General features: G+C 51.6%; 1 protein-coding gene across 7 annotated transcripts in view; it reads right to left on the bottom strand.

Moving 5' to 3' along the window:
• The window catches only part of Eps15l1 (epidermal growth factor receptor pathway substrate 15 like 1), a 97,432-nt gene that overhangs the window by 17,571 nt on the left and 62,914 nt on the right, over positions 1-16,947 (bottom strand). For 2 of the 7 annotated variants that reach the window (XM_027932622.2, XM_027932626.2), the window contains 4 exons: positions 12,176-12,236; positions 11,023-11,105; positions 3,252-3,384; positions 535-582 (listed from right to left, as the gene is read on the bottom strand). In XM_027932622.2, the coding sequence (XP_027788423.1) occupies positions 535-582; positions 3,252-3,384; positions 11,023-11,105; positions 12,176-12,236 (325 nt within the window). The remainder of the gene's footprint in view (positions 1-534; positions 583-3,251; positions 3,385-11,022; positions 11,106-12,175; positions 12,237-16,947) is intronic. The other 5 variants (XM_027932624.2, XM_027932628.2, XM_027932627.2 and 2 more) reach the window with 3 other exon arrangements.

Below are 16,947 nucleotides of genomic sequence, written 5' to 3'. Positions count from 1 at the left end.
AGTGAAGGTGGTGTCCTCAAGTGGGAAAAGCCAGGTCAGCAGGAGGGTGGAAAAGCACATTCCCTTGTTCAACTTTATTTTCTTACAAACAAACAAACAAACAAGGCAGACATCAGCTTGTCTGCTGCCTTATGCAGCCCAAAAAACAAGAAAAGCGTCCTGTGTTTTCCCTGCTCTCAGGGCAGGACCTGGTCCAGTGCCCCTCTGCTGCCCTGTCTGCAGACCCCAGCTAAGTCCCCAGCTGCTCCTGGGTCTCAAAAGCCATGGGGTGTGCAGTGTGGACAGGAAGCAGGAAGGGAGCTGTGCAAGCCAGGTTCTAGCTCCCCTGACCAGCTACCCACTCCATGCATCCCCCCAAAGTGCCAAGTGCTTCCCCATCAAATGTGACTTATGAACAGGTCGACTATGGGTCCCACGTTTAGCGCAGGTGCGCCAGCACAGCTGGTGGCCTTCACACTGTTAGGGGTTAGTACGAAAGCACATTACTAAGGATACTGGAAGCTCAGCAGCAGCCGCCACACAGTCTGTACCTACCACCCAGCAGCATGTACAGTGCAGAATTTCTCTGTTCAGCCATTGCTTCTGGGTAAAAGAATCAGATGAGAGGTACTTAGGCCCCCACAGGGATATCCTGTAGTGCCCCCGCACTAAGAGGCTGCGTGTGCTGCTCTCTATGGGAGTGAGTGGTGGTTTGGGGAGGGGACAGGTCACCAGTTCTAGACATGGCCCTGCTGCCCTCTCACTGTGTGACCTTGAGCAGCCCACCTGACCTATCACTTCCCTTTCCTCTTCCGGAAGATGGACATCATGTGGCCTGCCCTATTTCAAGGGGCTCTCTAGGATCTGGGGAGATAAGAGTTGTGCAAGGGCTTCCTGAGGTGGATGTTAATACATTTCTGTAGAAGGCACAGGGGCACCCGGCCCTTGCAGAACAAAATACAGTGGCCAAAGCCCCAAGCTAAGACAGCCTGAGACCCCTGTGCAACTCAAATCATGCTCTGGCTCTTGAAAAGGCCTTAACCCTGAAGTCAGGTACAGGGAGGTCGTCCACACCCTGGTCCTGAGTATTTCGTTTCTACCAAGCACTGCCGTCTGCTTTCAAAGTCCACAGTACACGGAAAGCAGAAACCCAAGTGGGGTGAGTAGTGGGCAGAGGGAGACACAGGGGAGGTGACAACTGAGGGAAAGTTCAAAGGCAGAGCCAGCGCTGGGTTCAGGTAAGTGGAGAGGTGGGGGTGGCAGTTTCCATGAAACTCTGAAAACGAAGCCTCGCACTGGCTAGATATCAGGGGGCAGCTCCTCCTTGGGACCCACAAACAACACTGTTCTGCACACATGTGCACGTATGTTCGTATGCATGTGAATTTGTGTATGTACATGCGTGTGCAAGAAAGCACACTCTATGAAGAGTGTGCGTCTGTGGGTGGGTGTGGGACATGCGTGCAGTGGTGTGTGAGAGCACTTGTGTGGTGCAGTAGGAACGGAGGTGCACTTGTGGCAGGCATGAACCAGAATGTCGCATGTGCCCACAGGCAGACAGGCTCAAGTGCATCAACATCAGTGCACATGTACATCTGTTTGCACCTGTACGCAAGCACTGCTTGAGCATGTGTGCGCACACAGGTGCATGTGAGAATGTGCGTGGCAGTGCATGCATTACTCATTGTGAATATGTGCCTGTGGGTGTGCACATGCCAAGCATGTGTGTGGAGCATGTGGATACATGTGAGCTTGGGTGTGCACACATGTGGGTGTGTGCACACATGCACTTGCTTCCATCTTTCAGGCAGAGTAAGGAGGCTCAGGCCATTCCCTCTCCCTCAGGACACTGTAAGGGTCCCTTGTGAGAGAGTGCCTCTGCAGAAGATGCGGGCGGCCCTCCCGGGTGGCAGGGGCTCGTCTGCTGTCTTTGTTTTCCTCCCATCAATGTTTGGACATGAGGCTCACAGAAACCCTCTCTTTACCCATTTGTTTCTGCAAACAATTCACAGACAATCTGCTCTAAATCCCCACAGCCCATTGGTGAGAGTTCTCTCATGACTCATCTGCAAGGCCACTGGGCACCAAGGCAGGGTCCTTGTCTCTCCGAGGGAGAGCCCTGGCTGGCTCTCTACTGGCTGGAGGATCACGTGCAGGAAGCCTGGCCCACCTTGGAACTGCACGGAACTAGCAAGCTGGGCAAGCAGAGCCCACCAGATCTACCTGAGGACCTGCGCCAGGGAGAGGACAGGCCTCAAAGTGGAGCCCACACAGTGGACTCAAGGGGAAGGACAAGGTTGGGCTGAAGGGCGAGCCCTCCCTCTTCATTGACAGAAAAGGTGAAGGGGGGAGGGGGAGGGGGAGGGAAGGCCTGCCTTGTCTAGGGGCAGCCTGGTAGCAGAGGTATAACCAGAAGGTGAGACCACGGGAGAGTGCTGGCCCCACAATGCAGGGAGGGTGGGGGGAGACTGCCTGAAGGCAGAGATGGCAGAGATGGCCCAGGCCAGGCACTACCCAACACGGTGGGTGGATAAATGGATTGGGAAACTGCAGCGACTCCTTCTGCCACTGAAGCGATACGATAGCCTTCTGCTTTAGACAGCTTTCTGCTTCAGCGTCTAGTAAACTGGCCTGTCACTTCAACTCCATGACATGAGAGCAATCCCAGCAGGAGTGACAAGTCCTCAGAACCCATCCTCAGCGGGGATGGATGGGCCCCTCCTGAGAGCAGGGCAAGTGCCAAACCTAGGAGAAACCCGTGGCGCAAGGCCTGCAGGAAATCCCTGTGGAGGGGACGCTGAGGTCGGGTGGGAGTGGAGGGGAGACCAGGCCGTGCTGTCTGCGCTCACAAGGAAGACCCCGCACCCCACCCAGCCTGTACGTAAGCAGCCAGGGGAGGCCTGGACTGAGGGGTGCTCCAGCCACACAGGCCCTCCCTGAGCCGACTTGGGCAAGTGTGCGGTGGAGGGGACAGCTATGATTCAGCAGCCAGTGCTGCTGTGGCCTATTTGCTGAGGGACAGCCAGGATCTTGGTGGCACTGACTTTCAGGCAGTCTGAAGCCAAGGTGCTCACAGGCTGGGGACAGGTCAGGCGGTGGGAGGCACGCACCACGCACACACCATGTTTGTGGGGACCCAGCCACTGGGCGGAGGGGGACCCTCTTGCCCAGAGGGCTCTGCTCTACGCTGGGCTGCTCAACAGAGGGGCCCTGGTCCCCCTACCGCCCTGTACCCGCAGGCAGGCGGCTGCGAGAGAAGAAAGTGTACTGACCACTGGGCGGTTTAGGCCGCGGAGGAGCGGGTTTCTTCGGAGGCAGAGCAGGAGTGTCCTGTTTACTTTTAAAGGGATCATCTGAGAATCCTGCCCCTCCCAAGGAGGAGGTGAAAGGGCCAGAAGTTGGGGGCTGTAAGAGAGGACATGAAAGAGAGGCAAAACAGTCAATAAAAGGAAGGCAATGTGTCCACCAGTGAGTGCTCACGCACTGAGGCCGCTGACCTCCGGCTGCGGCACACGGCTGCTGGGGCCAGGGGCTCTCAGGCTCCGGCTCGCGTCCACCCTGGACAGCAGGGGCCCTCTGGCCTGTGAAGGGCAAGTCACCACATGTTGAAGGAGCAGAGGGCGGCCCTCTTCCTCGGCAGGCTCACGTCACTCAAGGGCATCCCCTGGCCTACGTCGGGTCTTTCCCACAGGGTCCCCTTGGCCCCCTGCTAGTGCTCATCAGGGTGACCCCTTGCCTCTCTGCTGACTGGACTAGGGTAGACCCCGTGGGCTGCCTCCCCGCTGAGCCAGCCTGGGTGGTCACTGTCTTTGACCAGTGACAGCAGCTTTAGGCACTGGGTCAGAGAGCTGCAGCCCCTCTCTGTCCCTGGGCTGCCCATATGCTGCTGCTCCTCCACCGCCTGGCACATTCTGCTGTGGCTTCTTACCCCTGATTCGGTCACCTCTGCTCTACTGCCTCAAACCCAAATCAGATCATGCCCCCTGGTTTTACAGTGTTAGACGTTGGTGGAGGGGTCCGTAGGCAAGTGGGGAGACAGAGGGGGTAGAAATAGGTATAGGAGGGGGTGAAGGTCGGCTGGTTGATAGAGGTGGCGATGACAGGTAGGTGGGGGGGGGGGACTGGCACCAATGGCCCCGACGCATCCAGTGCATTCCAAGCTCTCCTCCAGGCATGGCCCGCCTTCCCCCTGGCATGCCCGGCTCTTTGCCCTTGTACCTGAAGGTCTCCATCCCCCAAGACCCCTCCTCAGTCCCTAAACCTGCGGTCCTTCATGCTGAATTGGCCAGGCTCTTGCTCACACTAGTCTCCCCGGGGCACTGGCCCACCCCCTCCTTAAGCCCCTCTTTTTCACACACTGGCAAGACCCTGCTCGTGCCTCCCCCCCAGCTCTCTCTGGGGCCCTTTTTACTGACTGCACCTGTTTGGGGTGTCCTGCTATCACCAAAAAGGGCACCTGTCACCACTGTAGTGACAGGCTTCCAGGCCTCTCCCGCCTGAGGGCAAGCAACTGCCCCCACCGCTCATCTTGATGGGGTTGTCACCTGCTGCTGAGAGCCAGCAGAGCATCGGCCTCCAGGGGGATGCTGCCCTCACCCCAGCGCCTGCCAGCACCAGAGGGCAGCCATGAACTGTGCCTGACAGACTGACAGTCGAGCCCTGCCACACAGGGCCGGCCCAGCCCTGTGTGTGAAGGAGGTGCCGGGGCTTCCTAGGCCAGAGAAAATGGCTTTCTACTGGGAGTAGTGAGAACCAGCAAAACAACTAAATTGTTCAGTAAAATAGAAAACAACTACAGTTTTACTAATACAGAAAACAATGCATTCTTACTAAGTACAAAATAACTGAAAAATAAAAATACCTTGAAATATAAATAACTAAAATATAAAATAGGAAAGCCTAGGACACAGAGAGCCACTACTGACAGGAAACGGGAGGAACTGGCAGAAAGAGGTAAAATGATAACGTCACCCTGGAAGGGCACAGAAAAGAGGAGCGTGTGGGGGCAGCAGAGCCCTGGCGGGAGACACGGAGCCAGCAGGGCAGCCTGGGACAGGCACAGGGGCACCAAGGGGCACTCCCCGGCTTCCCTGGAAAACCCAGACCCAGCCATGGCTGGAGAAGTGGGGAGGAGGGTCCAACGCCACCTCCAGCACCCGTCCAGGAAGATGCGCCACCTCAGCCTTCAGCACCTACTCAGAGATGTGGCCACCAGAATCTAGTCACGGTGCCACCTGAACCTCAAGACAGAGCCGAGACTGCCCAGCCCGGGCAGTCTTAAGGGCAACACCCCTACCCACTGCCAGGTCCCCCCACCACAGGTGAGTGGCAGGGTCCACAGCAGGAAGCACCTCAAAAGGATTCTCAGTCCCCGCCCCTGTGGGCCCCCCCGCTCCCCTCAGCTCTCTGCTGATCTCACCTCATCTTCCCAGCGGCCTTGGGAGGGACTTCTACTGCCACCACCTCCACTTACACACAGGGAAACTGAGGCACGGAAGGAGAGGCAGCTGCCCAAACACAGCGGGGCACTGTGGGCTGGGCTGGAGTCTGCACCCTCGACCTCCCAGGCCAGAGCACCTGGCATTGTCCTTGGCTGCCCACGTCCTCTCTGGTCAGACTGTCCCCAACCAAAGGCCCCTGGAGGACACACATGGGTGCAGGCAGGGTACAGAGCCAGCTGAGGGGTGGGGAGGAGGAGAAGGCACCTCCTCCTCCTAAAGAAAGCGAGGGCTGCCACCCCTAGATTCATCTCCCACCAATGCACTCGGGCCTGCTGGGCAGCTTCAAGCAAAGAGAGCTGTTGGCCTGGCAGGGCCTCAAGGAGGGGAGAAGGGGCCTCCACCCCTGCGGACAGGTGTCCTTGTAAGGGCAAAGGGCAGTGAGCCTCATTTCAAAATCTGTTGCTTGAGTTTCCAGAATGTCTGCCCAGTCAGGCTGCAGAGCCTGGGGGTCAGAGTAGAGGCTCAAACCCCAGCTCTGCCACCTGCTGACCACGCTGTGCCTTGGTTTCCCCATCTCTAAGAGATAAAGATGACAGGCCATCTCGCTGGGCTGTGTGTGCTGGCAGTGGACAAAGACAGCACAGCCACCACAGCGGTCCCCTTCCCTGGATCACTCTCCTTAGTGTCAGTTACCTAGGGCTCCAAAACAGTCATGAAAAGTTCCAGAAATAAACGCTTCATAAGTTTTAAACTCCTTTAATATAGCACATCATTAAGGCCATTATTACTAATTATTGTTGTTAACCTCTTACTGCGCCTAATTGGTAACAGCAAACTTCATCAGGTGTGTGAGGGGGAAGTACACCATATACAAGGCCTGGTCCTCCCCATGTCTCAGGCATCCACTGGGGGTCTGGGGATGATTGCCCCATGGTTAAGGGGGGACTCCTGTATTATGCCAAGCACAGGAAAGGGAACAGAGTTTCTTTTCTTTTTTTGTAATTTTTTCATTTGTTTTAATTATACGTGACAGTAGAATGCATTTATGCGCTTTGATATATCATATGTAGATGGGATATAATTTCTCACTTTTCTGCAGAAATGTATCGGTCATGTAATCGTCACATGTATACATAGTAATAATGTCTGCTTCATTCTGCTTTCTTTCCTATCCCCACATCCCCTCCTCTCCCCTCCCATCACTTCCCTCTAATCTAAGATAACACTATTCTTCCCTAGAGCCCCCCCGCCTTATTGTGAATTAGCATCCGCATATTAGAGAAAATATTCAGCCTTTGGTTTTGTGGGATTGGCTTATTTTGCTTAGCATGATATTCTCCAGCTCCAACCATTTACTGGCAAATGCCATAATTTCACTCTTCTTTAAAGCCGAGTAATATTCCATTGAGTATATATACCACATTTTCTTTATCCATTCATCTATGAGGGACACCTAGGTTGGTTCCATAGTCTAGCTATTGTGAACTGAGCTGCTATACAGAGTTTCTTTCAATGCCTGCAAGAATCTGAGAAGTCTGGCACTAGTGATATGGTTCAGTGGTGGGGCACTTGCTTGGCATGCATGAGGCCCTAGGTTTGATCCCTAGCACTGTCAATATAAAAAAGGATCGGAGAAGGCTCGTCTGCTACAAACACCTTACTTGGACTGCCTCCTGCTCACAGGAGAGCCCGGCCCAGAGCAGGTAGGGCGAGAGTGGGCAATGCCGTCCTGGGCTTAGTCTTTGACTGGGCTGTCTAGGGTCTACAGAGAAGAATGTGAGGGGACGGAGGAGATAGAAAGGGCGCATTGGGCCACCTGCTGGTGTTCCCCCCCATCATCAGAGCACACCCACAGGCCCCAGGTCTACTTTGTTTCATGGCTTCGGAGCAGGCAGGCAGGAATTAAAACCATTTTCTTAGCAGAAGGAGGAGTGAGCAGTATGAGGCCCACACAGAGACCCCAGTTCTTGCCCTGGGTGCTGGGAAGCAGTGGCTCAGGGGGAGGGGTGCAGAGTGGGTGTGGGTCTCTAGGTCGAGGGACCCTGCAGTGAGTGTGCACTGTCTTCTGGCCTGTTTCTCCCAACTCAGCGAGAGCCCCTGGCCACGGGTGGTGCAGGGGGCTTGGGCGGGCTTCACCATGACCGAGGTGAGCCTTCCCACTTGGAGGGCTGTGCACCAGGCCTTGGGTGACTAAAGGGTGTGCTAAGCCCTGAGCTCATTAATGGTGAGATCTGGGGACACGCTGAAACCGAGGCTGCCTGACCCCCAGGCTGGCTGAGACCCTAGGCTACGCAGACATGGCTCCAGGTTTGGGTTTAAACCCGCTGAACCAATCAGTTCCCTCCAAGGGGCAGGCTCCAGCAGAAGCGCTGCCTGGCTCCCTACCACAGTGTTAGATCCCACCCAAGACCCAGTGCCTGCGTCATTTCCGAATCCCAGCTTTCATGACTTCAGGTTTCCCAAGAAGTCTCCTTTGGGACCCCACTCTTTCCTACTCGGGCAGTCACTTCAAGGAAAGTCACTATTTTTAGAAAGGTTTCCTAGGGCTGTCGGGGCTCTCTGGGCTAGGCAGGGGTGAGGTGTGCTTACAATCCAAGAGACAGAGAGGCCACTGTGAACAGCAGCACTGAGAGAGACAGTTCTGGGTTCACCCTTTCAAGAACTGCTTGTGGCTCGGAGCTTTTGTAAAGCAGCCAGAAACACGAAGACCTGGCTTTAAAAACAGCTGCAGAGGGCGGGGGTGAGGCTCAGGCAGAGTGCTCACCTGGCATGTGTGAGGCCCTGGGTTCCAGCCCCAGCACCACAAAAACAAAACCAAACAAAAACCCAGAAGAAAAGTCACTAAAAATGGGCTCACAACCAACCGTATATTTTGTAAGTGGCTTTTTGGGGTGTGGATAGGGAAAGAGGGCAAAATAAATAAGTTATTTACTTATTTTTAAATGCTCTCTGAAAACTTACATTGGAGAATTTGCTTCTAAAGCAAGCCAGTGTCACTGAGACTTAATACTGTCTAGAAAACCTCCTGGGGTGGCGGGGGCTCTCCACTGAGCGCAGGCTGGAGTCTGCTGGAGGAACTGCCCCGCCCCCACCGCAGAGCCAAGTGGGGGGGGACACTGGGGGTGGGCACCATGTGTGTCACCCCCGCCCTGCTCAGGTGGGGAAAAGCTGGCACTGTTGTTTCTTTTCTTTAAGAAAGGTTTTTTTTAAAAAAAGGACCCTTCTTGCCACTTTACTTTCATTTCCCTCAGCATTTTATTTATATACCCGATGTTGTTCTTGAAAAACCAAAAGGTAACCAAAAGGAAAAACAGCTCTGAGGACAAGATTTAGCTGTACAAGTGTCATGAAATCAGGAGCCAACGGAACGGTGGAAACAAAACAATCTAGTACGGGACACCAATTTTCCACGGTCCAGTCCAACTGTCCTGGCCTGGCGCCAAGAACAGGAAGTGGGACTGACTAAATCACAACTGCACATGTGTGGGGACAGCCTGACTCCAGGGTACGCAGCAAGGGGAGGAAGATCACCAGAAGGGGAAAGTGCAATTTTTTTTTTTAGGTCAGAAAGAGATGGGCACAGAAATAGGGAAGGGCCGGGCTCAGTGACTGGACAGGCCATGCTGCCATCCAGGCCCAGAGCCCCTCCGGGCTGGCTGCCCTCCGGCCACTGCAGTACTGTCCACAAGGTTTTTGGCTTGGACTCATCTTAAAACAGGGGTCCTCACTCATGCTAAACAGCCGGCTGGGGGCCGTTGTCCTGTCCTAGCTCAGGCCACTGCTGGCTGCCATTTGTTGGTATTGACTATGAGGATAGAGAAGGAGGGTCCCAAGTCTCCTTCTCTGGAGCCACCTCCTTCAGGAAGAGAGGCCCAGTGGGGACGGCCTGAGAAGACAACCTGGACCCCTTCCTTTGAGATTGCTGCCACCATGTGGCAGGAGTTTTCTGACTTGGGAGTAGGTATCCCGGGGCTGGGTGCACATGTAAGAGCCACCAAGAAAAGAGCAGCGGCAGGCGCACACTCACTGCCCGGGGCCCTCAGCCAACTCCACTTGGTGTACAACGCTGCAGTGTGAGGGACAGTGGCTCTCCCCTCCTTGCACCAAAAGGACACAGCTGCAACCCAGCACCAGTGCCACTGGGTGCCCTGCGACCAGCTCCTGAGTGTAGGCACACCCTCCGCCTTCGGCCAGGGCTGGATTGGCCCTGCTGCCAGTTCACGCTCACACGTTTCTTTGAAAACCTGAATAGAACCTCAAGTGCTTCTCGGAAGCCCTGTGCCACAATCACACGCTGTTGCTGCTGCTGCCAACCACAAGCTTTCGGCACCAGAGACTTGTTTGCTCCACTAGCTGAGTGAGCACTGAGCCAGCGAGCCAGGACTCGGGGGAGCCGGCTCAGTGGGGCGCCCGGCCTAGGGCTGCGGCACGGGAAGCCCACGCTGGGGGCCTTTCACATGTCCATCCTCCACATCTGTGGGCTTTGCATCCACAGATTCAACCAACTAACCTCAGATCAAAAGTACCCGAAAAATAACTGTGTCTGTACTGAAGCAGCACAGGCTTCTTTCCTCGTCACGGTTCCCTGGACAGGCCCAGCACTGCGAGGCCAGAGCACGCACACTGCCCAAGTCTACAGGAGCATGCGTGCAGCTTCTATGCAAATACTACGCCGTGGTACATACGGGGCTCGAGCATCTGCAGGCTTTGGTATCTGAGGAAGTGCTGGGCCACTGGCCATGGACACCGAGGGACCACCGTACTCCCACCCATTCCTCCTACACACCATTGGCAGCACCCACAGAGGATGGGTCTGGTCACTCTGGATGAAATTCCCCACCCTGATCCGCCTCACCACCATCTGGCTCACGAGTCTTCCCAACTGGGACGGGGTCCCCAGAAGGGGACTATATTCTGTTTGTGGTCACCTCCCTCTTCCTGGAGTGCTCATGGTACCTGGGCAGGCATTCGGTAAAAATCCATGAGACGTGTGAAAACAGCAGAGCCCCACGGCAGGGAGCCTGCACGCTGTGGCCCACAGGGGTCCAGGGACAGGCCGCCGCCCTCACGGCTGCCGTGCTCACGGCTTGATACCATAGTCTCGTTCCTGCTGCCCTGCTGAACAGCTCAGTCCTCAGCTGCGTGTGTCCACAGCCTGGCCCTCACTTTCCAACACCCTCAGGACATGTGTCCCGGCAGCTCCACATACGTCACGCCTCGGGTCTGCTGCCCACAACCCTCCTGGGACTGTGTGCCTAATGCCTTCTTGAGTTCCTGTGTGGCCACAGAGGTGACAACTTCATGATCTGCGATCTGACACTCATCAGTCGCCAGTGGAAGCAGGGGCAGCCATGGCATCCAAGCCACTGGGAGGGACCTGGGGCTCGGCCAGCTTCCCAAGGAGGGAAGGAAATGCACCCGACGCCCATCAGGGGTGCTTTCTAGCCCCGCCTGCTCACTCCTCGCCTGGCGTGAGGACCCATTTCAGAGCTTGCGAGGGGCTAGGGAAATACATACGTGACATCACACACTGCGAAATACACACGGCACCAAGAGGCACAAGACACGGGCAGAGGCAGGGGCTCCGTGGGAGGGGCTTTACCTGGGACATCTGGCTGAAGTCAGCGAAGCCCTCAGCACTATTGAAGGACCCACTTCCGAAGGGGTCTAAGGTTCCAAAGGGATCTGCAATCAGCACCAACAAGGTCGGGGTTACAGGTCTCGACCAGAGCATGCCTTTGGGGGTCAAGTGGAGGTACTGGGCACCCTGAGTCGGAGATTCAGAGGCTGCACTGATGCACCCGAGACCTATGGCCCAGCGAAGGTCCTCGGCACAGCCTCTTTGCCTACTATGGCTCGTGGCTTCGGTATCTAAGAGACACAGCTTCTCACATGACAGCTGGCTCTGAGAGGGCCAGTGCAGCTCAGTTTTCAAAGGGGCAACAAGTTCCTGCAGGGGCACAGCTTGCTGGCTTGCTGGAAGGGAGCAGGAGAGGGAGAGCAGAAGCCACCCGAGGGTGACCCAAGACCCACACAGTTTATGTAGGCTGTTGTCTACAGGAGGGACTTATTGTTTTACTTTTGAGACGGGGTCTCGTTCCATTGCCTAGGCTGGCCTTGAACTCCTGAGCACGAGAGACTCGCCTGCCTTAGTCTCCCGGTAGCTCAGACCACAGGTGTTGCCACCATGCCCAGCTTAGGGAGAGATTTTTGCTGAGCTTTCTCTGGCCCCAGAGAGTCTTGCCTAGAGCAGCTGACCTGCCCCTGGTACCAAGTTCTGCACCAAAATGTGCAAGCTGCTAGGCACAGCAGCAGGGCCAAGCGAGACCTGTGCCCAGAAGCAAATGCTCCCTTATTTTAAGGCTTGGGTGAGCATCTGAATTTTACGCTGGGAGCCAAGGTTCCTTCAAACTCAGAAGACCCAGTGCAAGTCAGCACCCACAGTCCAACTGTGGATTCTTTTGGGAGAAACAGTAAAGACACACTAAAGGTTTAAAGGAGGAACAAGTAACTGTGTTATTACTGAACTCCCACTGTCCACTTCTGCTCTGGAAGATCCAGCTCTTGCTCAGGAAGAAGAGCTGCCAGGGGGCATCCACCTTGGCCTAATGGTCTCTCAGGCATGGATCTGGGAGCCCCCAACTAATGATGTGCACACTGAGGCCACGTTCAGTTTGGGAAAGAAAAGTATTAACTAGGTGGGCTCCTCTTCTCCCAAGGAACAGTCAGGAAGGAAAATAAGCCATTGTTCTCACCTGATCCTTTTGAGGAGACACTGGAGGATGAAAAGGGATCACTTGATTCAAAGGGGTCGAGCTGAGTGAGAAGAGAGAAGAGGTGTAAAAAGCAGCATCTGTTCCATCATCCACACGTTCAGCCAACTCCCCGGACATCTAAGGACCCCGTACACAGTGCCAGGCCACAGGGAGGGTGAGATCACTTACACTTGACCCAGATATTAGGGTATAATGCTAATATATTGACCCTTTTACAGATAACATCTACAAAAATCTGGATTTAATTAAAAAAAAAAAATCAGCAACCTAAAGACTTGGAAAGTGAATCAAAGCAAGGAGACTTTGGAGAAGAATAAGATCAGGCAGAAGAACACAGTGTGAGGGTGAGTTTCCCCTCTGACAGCTACACCCTGAAGGTGCTGCACAGCTGCGGCACAGCACAGGTGGTTAGAATTCAAGTAGGAAACTTGCTGTCTTTCTGGCCTGCACACCAGATGATGGGATGACCATGACCATGGAAGAGGGAAGAGGAACTAGAAAGGAGAGGCAGAGAATAGGAGCCCAGATTTCATGATGCACACTGCCCAAGTCTCAGGCTGATCCCTGCACTGAGTGGCCGAGGACAGATTCAACGCAGCTAACAGTTGAGGCCATGGGAATTAAAATGAGACCTGACCCTCTGTCAGCTGAAGGTCAGGGAGAGTGTTTGCAGTGAGTTTCACCAAGTCAATTACCTGCTGAAACGAAAGCATCCATGTGCTCTGGGAGAATATTAGGGAACTCCAGCTCCACAACAGACAGACAACAGTGTGCAGGACACATTTCTGAACCATTCAACATACAAAGGTCCAGAAAACGTGATCAATTCCCAAAGGAAAAGTCACTCTGTGGCATTAATCTCAAAATAACCAAGAGGTTGGAATTCTCAGACAAGGGTAACTTTAAAGCCACAATCATAACTGTACTCAATGAGATAAAGGAAAATATGCTTCAACTTAATGAAAAAGATAGATGATCTTAGCAGAGAAACAGTATTCAAAAGAAACAAATGGGAATTCTAGAACGGAAAAGTACAATACACAGAATAAAAACTTTCCTAGGTTAGCTGTATAAGCAATGACAGAGGGAAGAATAAGCGAAGTAGAAGAGAGATCAGTAGAAATCACCCAATCTGAAGAACACAGAATGAAAAGAGAGGAGGAGCCTGTGGGAGAAGAACGAAAGGTCTAAGTGTGGGTGACTGTATCCCGGAAAGTGAGGAGAGAAAAAATAGGGCAGGGCAGGAAAACATTTTCAAATAAAAACTGGGGCTGGGTATGCAGCTCAGAGGTAGAGTGCTTGCCCAGATCCTCAGCACCACACATGCACACCTCAAATAACTCAGGGCTAAAAACTTAATAAATTTGGTGGAAAACATAATTTATAAATTCAAGAAGCTCAGCAAATCCTAAACAGCGTAAATACAAAGAAAATCACATCCAGATACTTCACAAACCATTGAAAACCAAGGATAATGAGAGAATCTATTCTGTGGGGGGAGGGGGCAGCACAGATTGAACTCGGGGCGCTCAGCCACTGAGCCACATCCCCAGTCCTATTTTGCATGTTATTTAGAGACAGGGTCTCACTGAGTTGCCTGAGCACCTTGCTTTTGCTGAGGCTGGCTTTGAACTTGCGATCCTCCTGCTTCAGCCTCTGGAGCCTCTGGCATTACAGGTGTGTGCCACTGCGCCCCGCCAAAGACAGAATCTTAAACACAGTCATAGAAAAATAATAGATTGCCTACAAAATGACAACTATTCAAAATTAATGACTTTTCATCAAGGACAATGGAGGCTGGAAGACAATGGACTACCCCAAAAGCACCAAAAGTAAGAAAAAAGAATACCGCATGGAGTACAAGTATTCTCCAAGAATGCCAACAGGGCTGGGGTGCAGCTCAGTGGGAGAGCAACCTCAGGTGCCCAACGCCTTGGGGTCAATCCCTGGCACCACAAAAAGGAAAAGTGAGGGCTGGGCTGTGGCTCAGCGGTAGGGCACTTGCCTGGCATGTGTGAGGCACCGGGTTCAATTCTTAGCACCACATATAAATAAATAAAATAAAGGTCTATCAACAACTAAAAAAAATTTTTAAATTAAAAAAAAAAAAAAAAGGAAAAGAGAGAGCACACATGGGGGTGGGTGGACAAGAACGCAGGACAGCAGACCTGCACTACCAGTGTGTATGGAAGTTCATAGACTAAAGAAAAATGATAATGGAGGCAAAGTCCATTTTCACAAAGAAATAAAAAGCATTAGAAATGGTAATTATTTGGGTAAAACCAAAAGGCAATATTTTCTTCTTCATTTCTTTAAAATATAAACAATGGATTAAATAAAAATGAAAACTGTGTGTTAGAGTTTATAATGTATTTAGATGTATGACACTTATGTGACAGCTATATTGGTAGAGGAATAGAAACTTATGTGGCTGCAAATTTTACATTTAACATGACGTATACAACGTCAACACCATGTAGACGATGAAAATTTGAATTCTACTTGTTAGTCCCTAAAGCAACCTTTATAAAAAAAAAATTAAAGGGTTATAATCAAAATGCAAAGATATGGGATAAAAGGAAATTCTAGAAAATATCCAAACAATACAAAAGACGGATGCTGTGGTTTCGACAGCACCTCCAAAGGCCACGTGGGAGGGGTGAGCCCACAGCAGGCAGGGACTAGTGAGGGAAGCTGGCCACTGGGACGTGCCCTTGAAGGTGCTACTGGAACCCTGGTCCCTTCTTCTCTATTTGCTGCTGTGAAGAGCAGCCACGTGGTCCCACCAGGACCTGCTGTGCTGCCCACAGCCACACGGCCAAGTGACCACATGCTAAGGCCAGGAAAGTAATCTGTTGCTCTTCTAAGTTGATTATTGTAAGATTAATGTTCTCTTTTCTGTCAAACCTATAGCGTGAGTTTCCTAATATGGAACGAAAATGTGTCTGCTATGATCTAAAACCTCAATTTCATAATGTATGGTTAGATGAAGCTATTTTAAGTTACAAAAGCATGTGGTTGAACCATGTGGAGCCATTTTGAGCCTCACGACACGTCCCCCTCTGCCCTCAGTCTCCGGTCCCACGTCTGAAGTGCAGCAGGCCATCTGATCACATCATGCCCCCCCTGCCCTCCCCGGTGTAGATCAGTCCATTGCCTAGAGTGGGACCCTGAACTCCTCCTACCAGAGCGGGAGGCTGCTGCCTTAGGGAGGACACCTGGGCAGACCCTGCCCAGAGCGCTGCTGGCCAGGTGTGTGGGAGCTCACCTTGGGCAGAAGTGGAACTTGCCTTGCTGGGTGATTTCTGAGTATGGGTCTGCCTTCCGGCAGCACTCTGACATTGCTAACGTCAGCTCAGGTCCTTAGTCACTGTGACAAAAAGCTGGCTAACTTAACAGGAAAATGAAAACAAAGGAACAAGTATGGGAATAAAAGGCACATAAGTAATTAAACAGTAGGCTTAAGGCCAATGATGTGAATGTTCAATGTTAATGAACTAGAAACTTCATTTAAAAGACAGCCTTCCAGACTGAATTTTAAAAGAGCTCTAACAATACGTCAATTATTATTATTTTTTTCTAAAGACAAAGAGAGAGAGAGAGAGAGAGAAAGAGAGAGAGGGAGAGAGAGAATTTTTAGTATTTTTTTTTAGTTTTCGGCAAACACAACATCTTTGTTTGTATGTGGTGCTGAGGATCGAACCCGGGCCGCACGCATGCCAGGCGAGCGCGCTACCGCTTGAGCCACATCCCCAGCCCACAATACATCAATTATAAAAGACAACCTTCAAAGCCCCGAGTAGATTGGAAATAAATGCCTGAAAGAAAGATAGATAGTGAGTAACCATGAAGAAGATGATTTGATTCTGATATGTGGTAAAATAGGTTTAAAGACAAAGAATATCACCAAACGTCCAAAGGCTGTTGCCTCAGGAGTCACAACGTCACAGATCTGTATGTACCTGACAGAGCATCAAAGCAAAACTCGACAGAATTAAAGGGAGAACACACACAATCCCACAATCATAAGAGACTATTTTAACACCCCTCTTTCAGTCATTGGTAGAGATAAAAGGCAAACAAAGAAACAAATCATAAAGACAAATACAAATTCTTCTCTAGTGTATGCGGTAGTCACCAATATAGAGCACAATCCACTATTCTCAATAAATTTAAAAGGAATGAGAACACAGAATATGTTCTCTAATTACAGATTTACAGACAAATCAATATTATAAGATAATTAGGAAAAAAAGGGGTTCGTCTAGAAATGCAACAATATCTTCTAAATACTCTACAGGTAAAAAGAAAATCATAAGCCATCTGACAATACCTCCAACTGAGTGACGAATACGAATTACCTAAATGATGGGGTGCAGCTACAGCAGTGTCTGAGGGAAACATGTCACTTTCAATGTATATTAGAAAACAAAGCTAAAAAATGATGACTGAAAGTTGGATCTTAAGGTTTTAGAAGTGGAAAAGAAAAACAGACCCAAAATAAGGAGTAAGGATATAATAAAGAGAAGAAAGCAATGAAATAGAAAAGAAGAGTAGATAAAATTACAGAAGCCAAAAGCTGGTTTGTGGAAAAGATCAACGAAATTCATAAACAGATCGGGAATGAAAAATCATCACTATAAATCTTAAGGACATTAAGTAATTTTTATGCTAATAATAAAATGAAAGTTTGAGCATCCCTTATCTAAAATTTTTTGGGCCAATTTGATTTGGGCTTTGGATTTTGGAAC

Source organism: Marmota flaviventris, chromosome 1 (genome assembly GCF_047511675.1).
Source record: "Marmota flaviventris isolate mMarFla1 chromosome 1, mMarFla1.hap1, whole genome shotgun sequence".
NCBI classification, from domain to species: Eukaryota; Metazoa; Chordata; class Mammalia; order Rodentia; family Sciuridae; genus Marmota; species Marmota flaviventris.
Note: the sequence above shows the minus strand (reverse complement) of the source record. Positions and strands in the feature narration are given on the sequence as shown.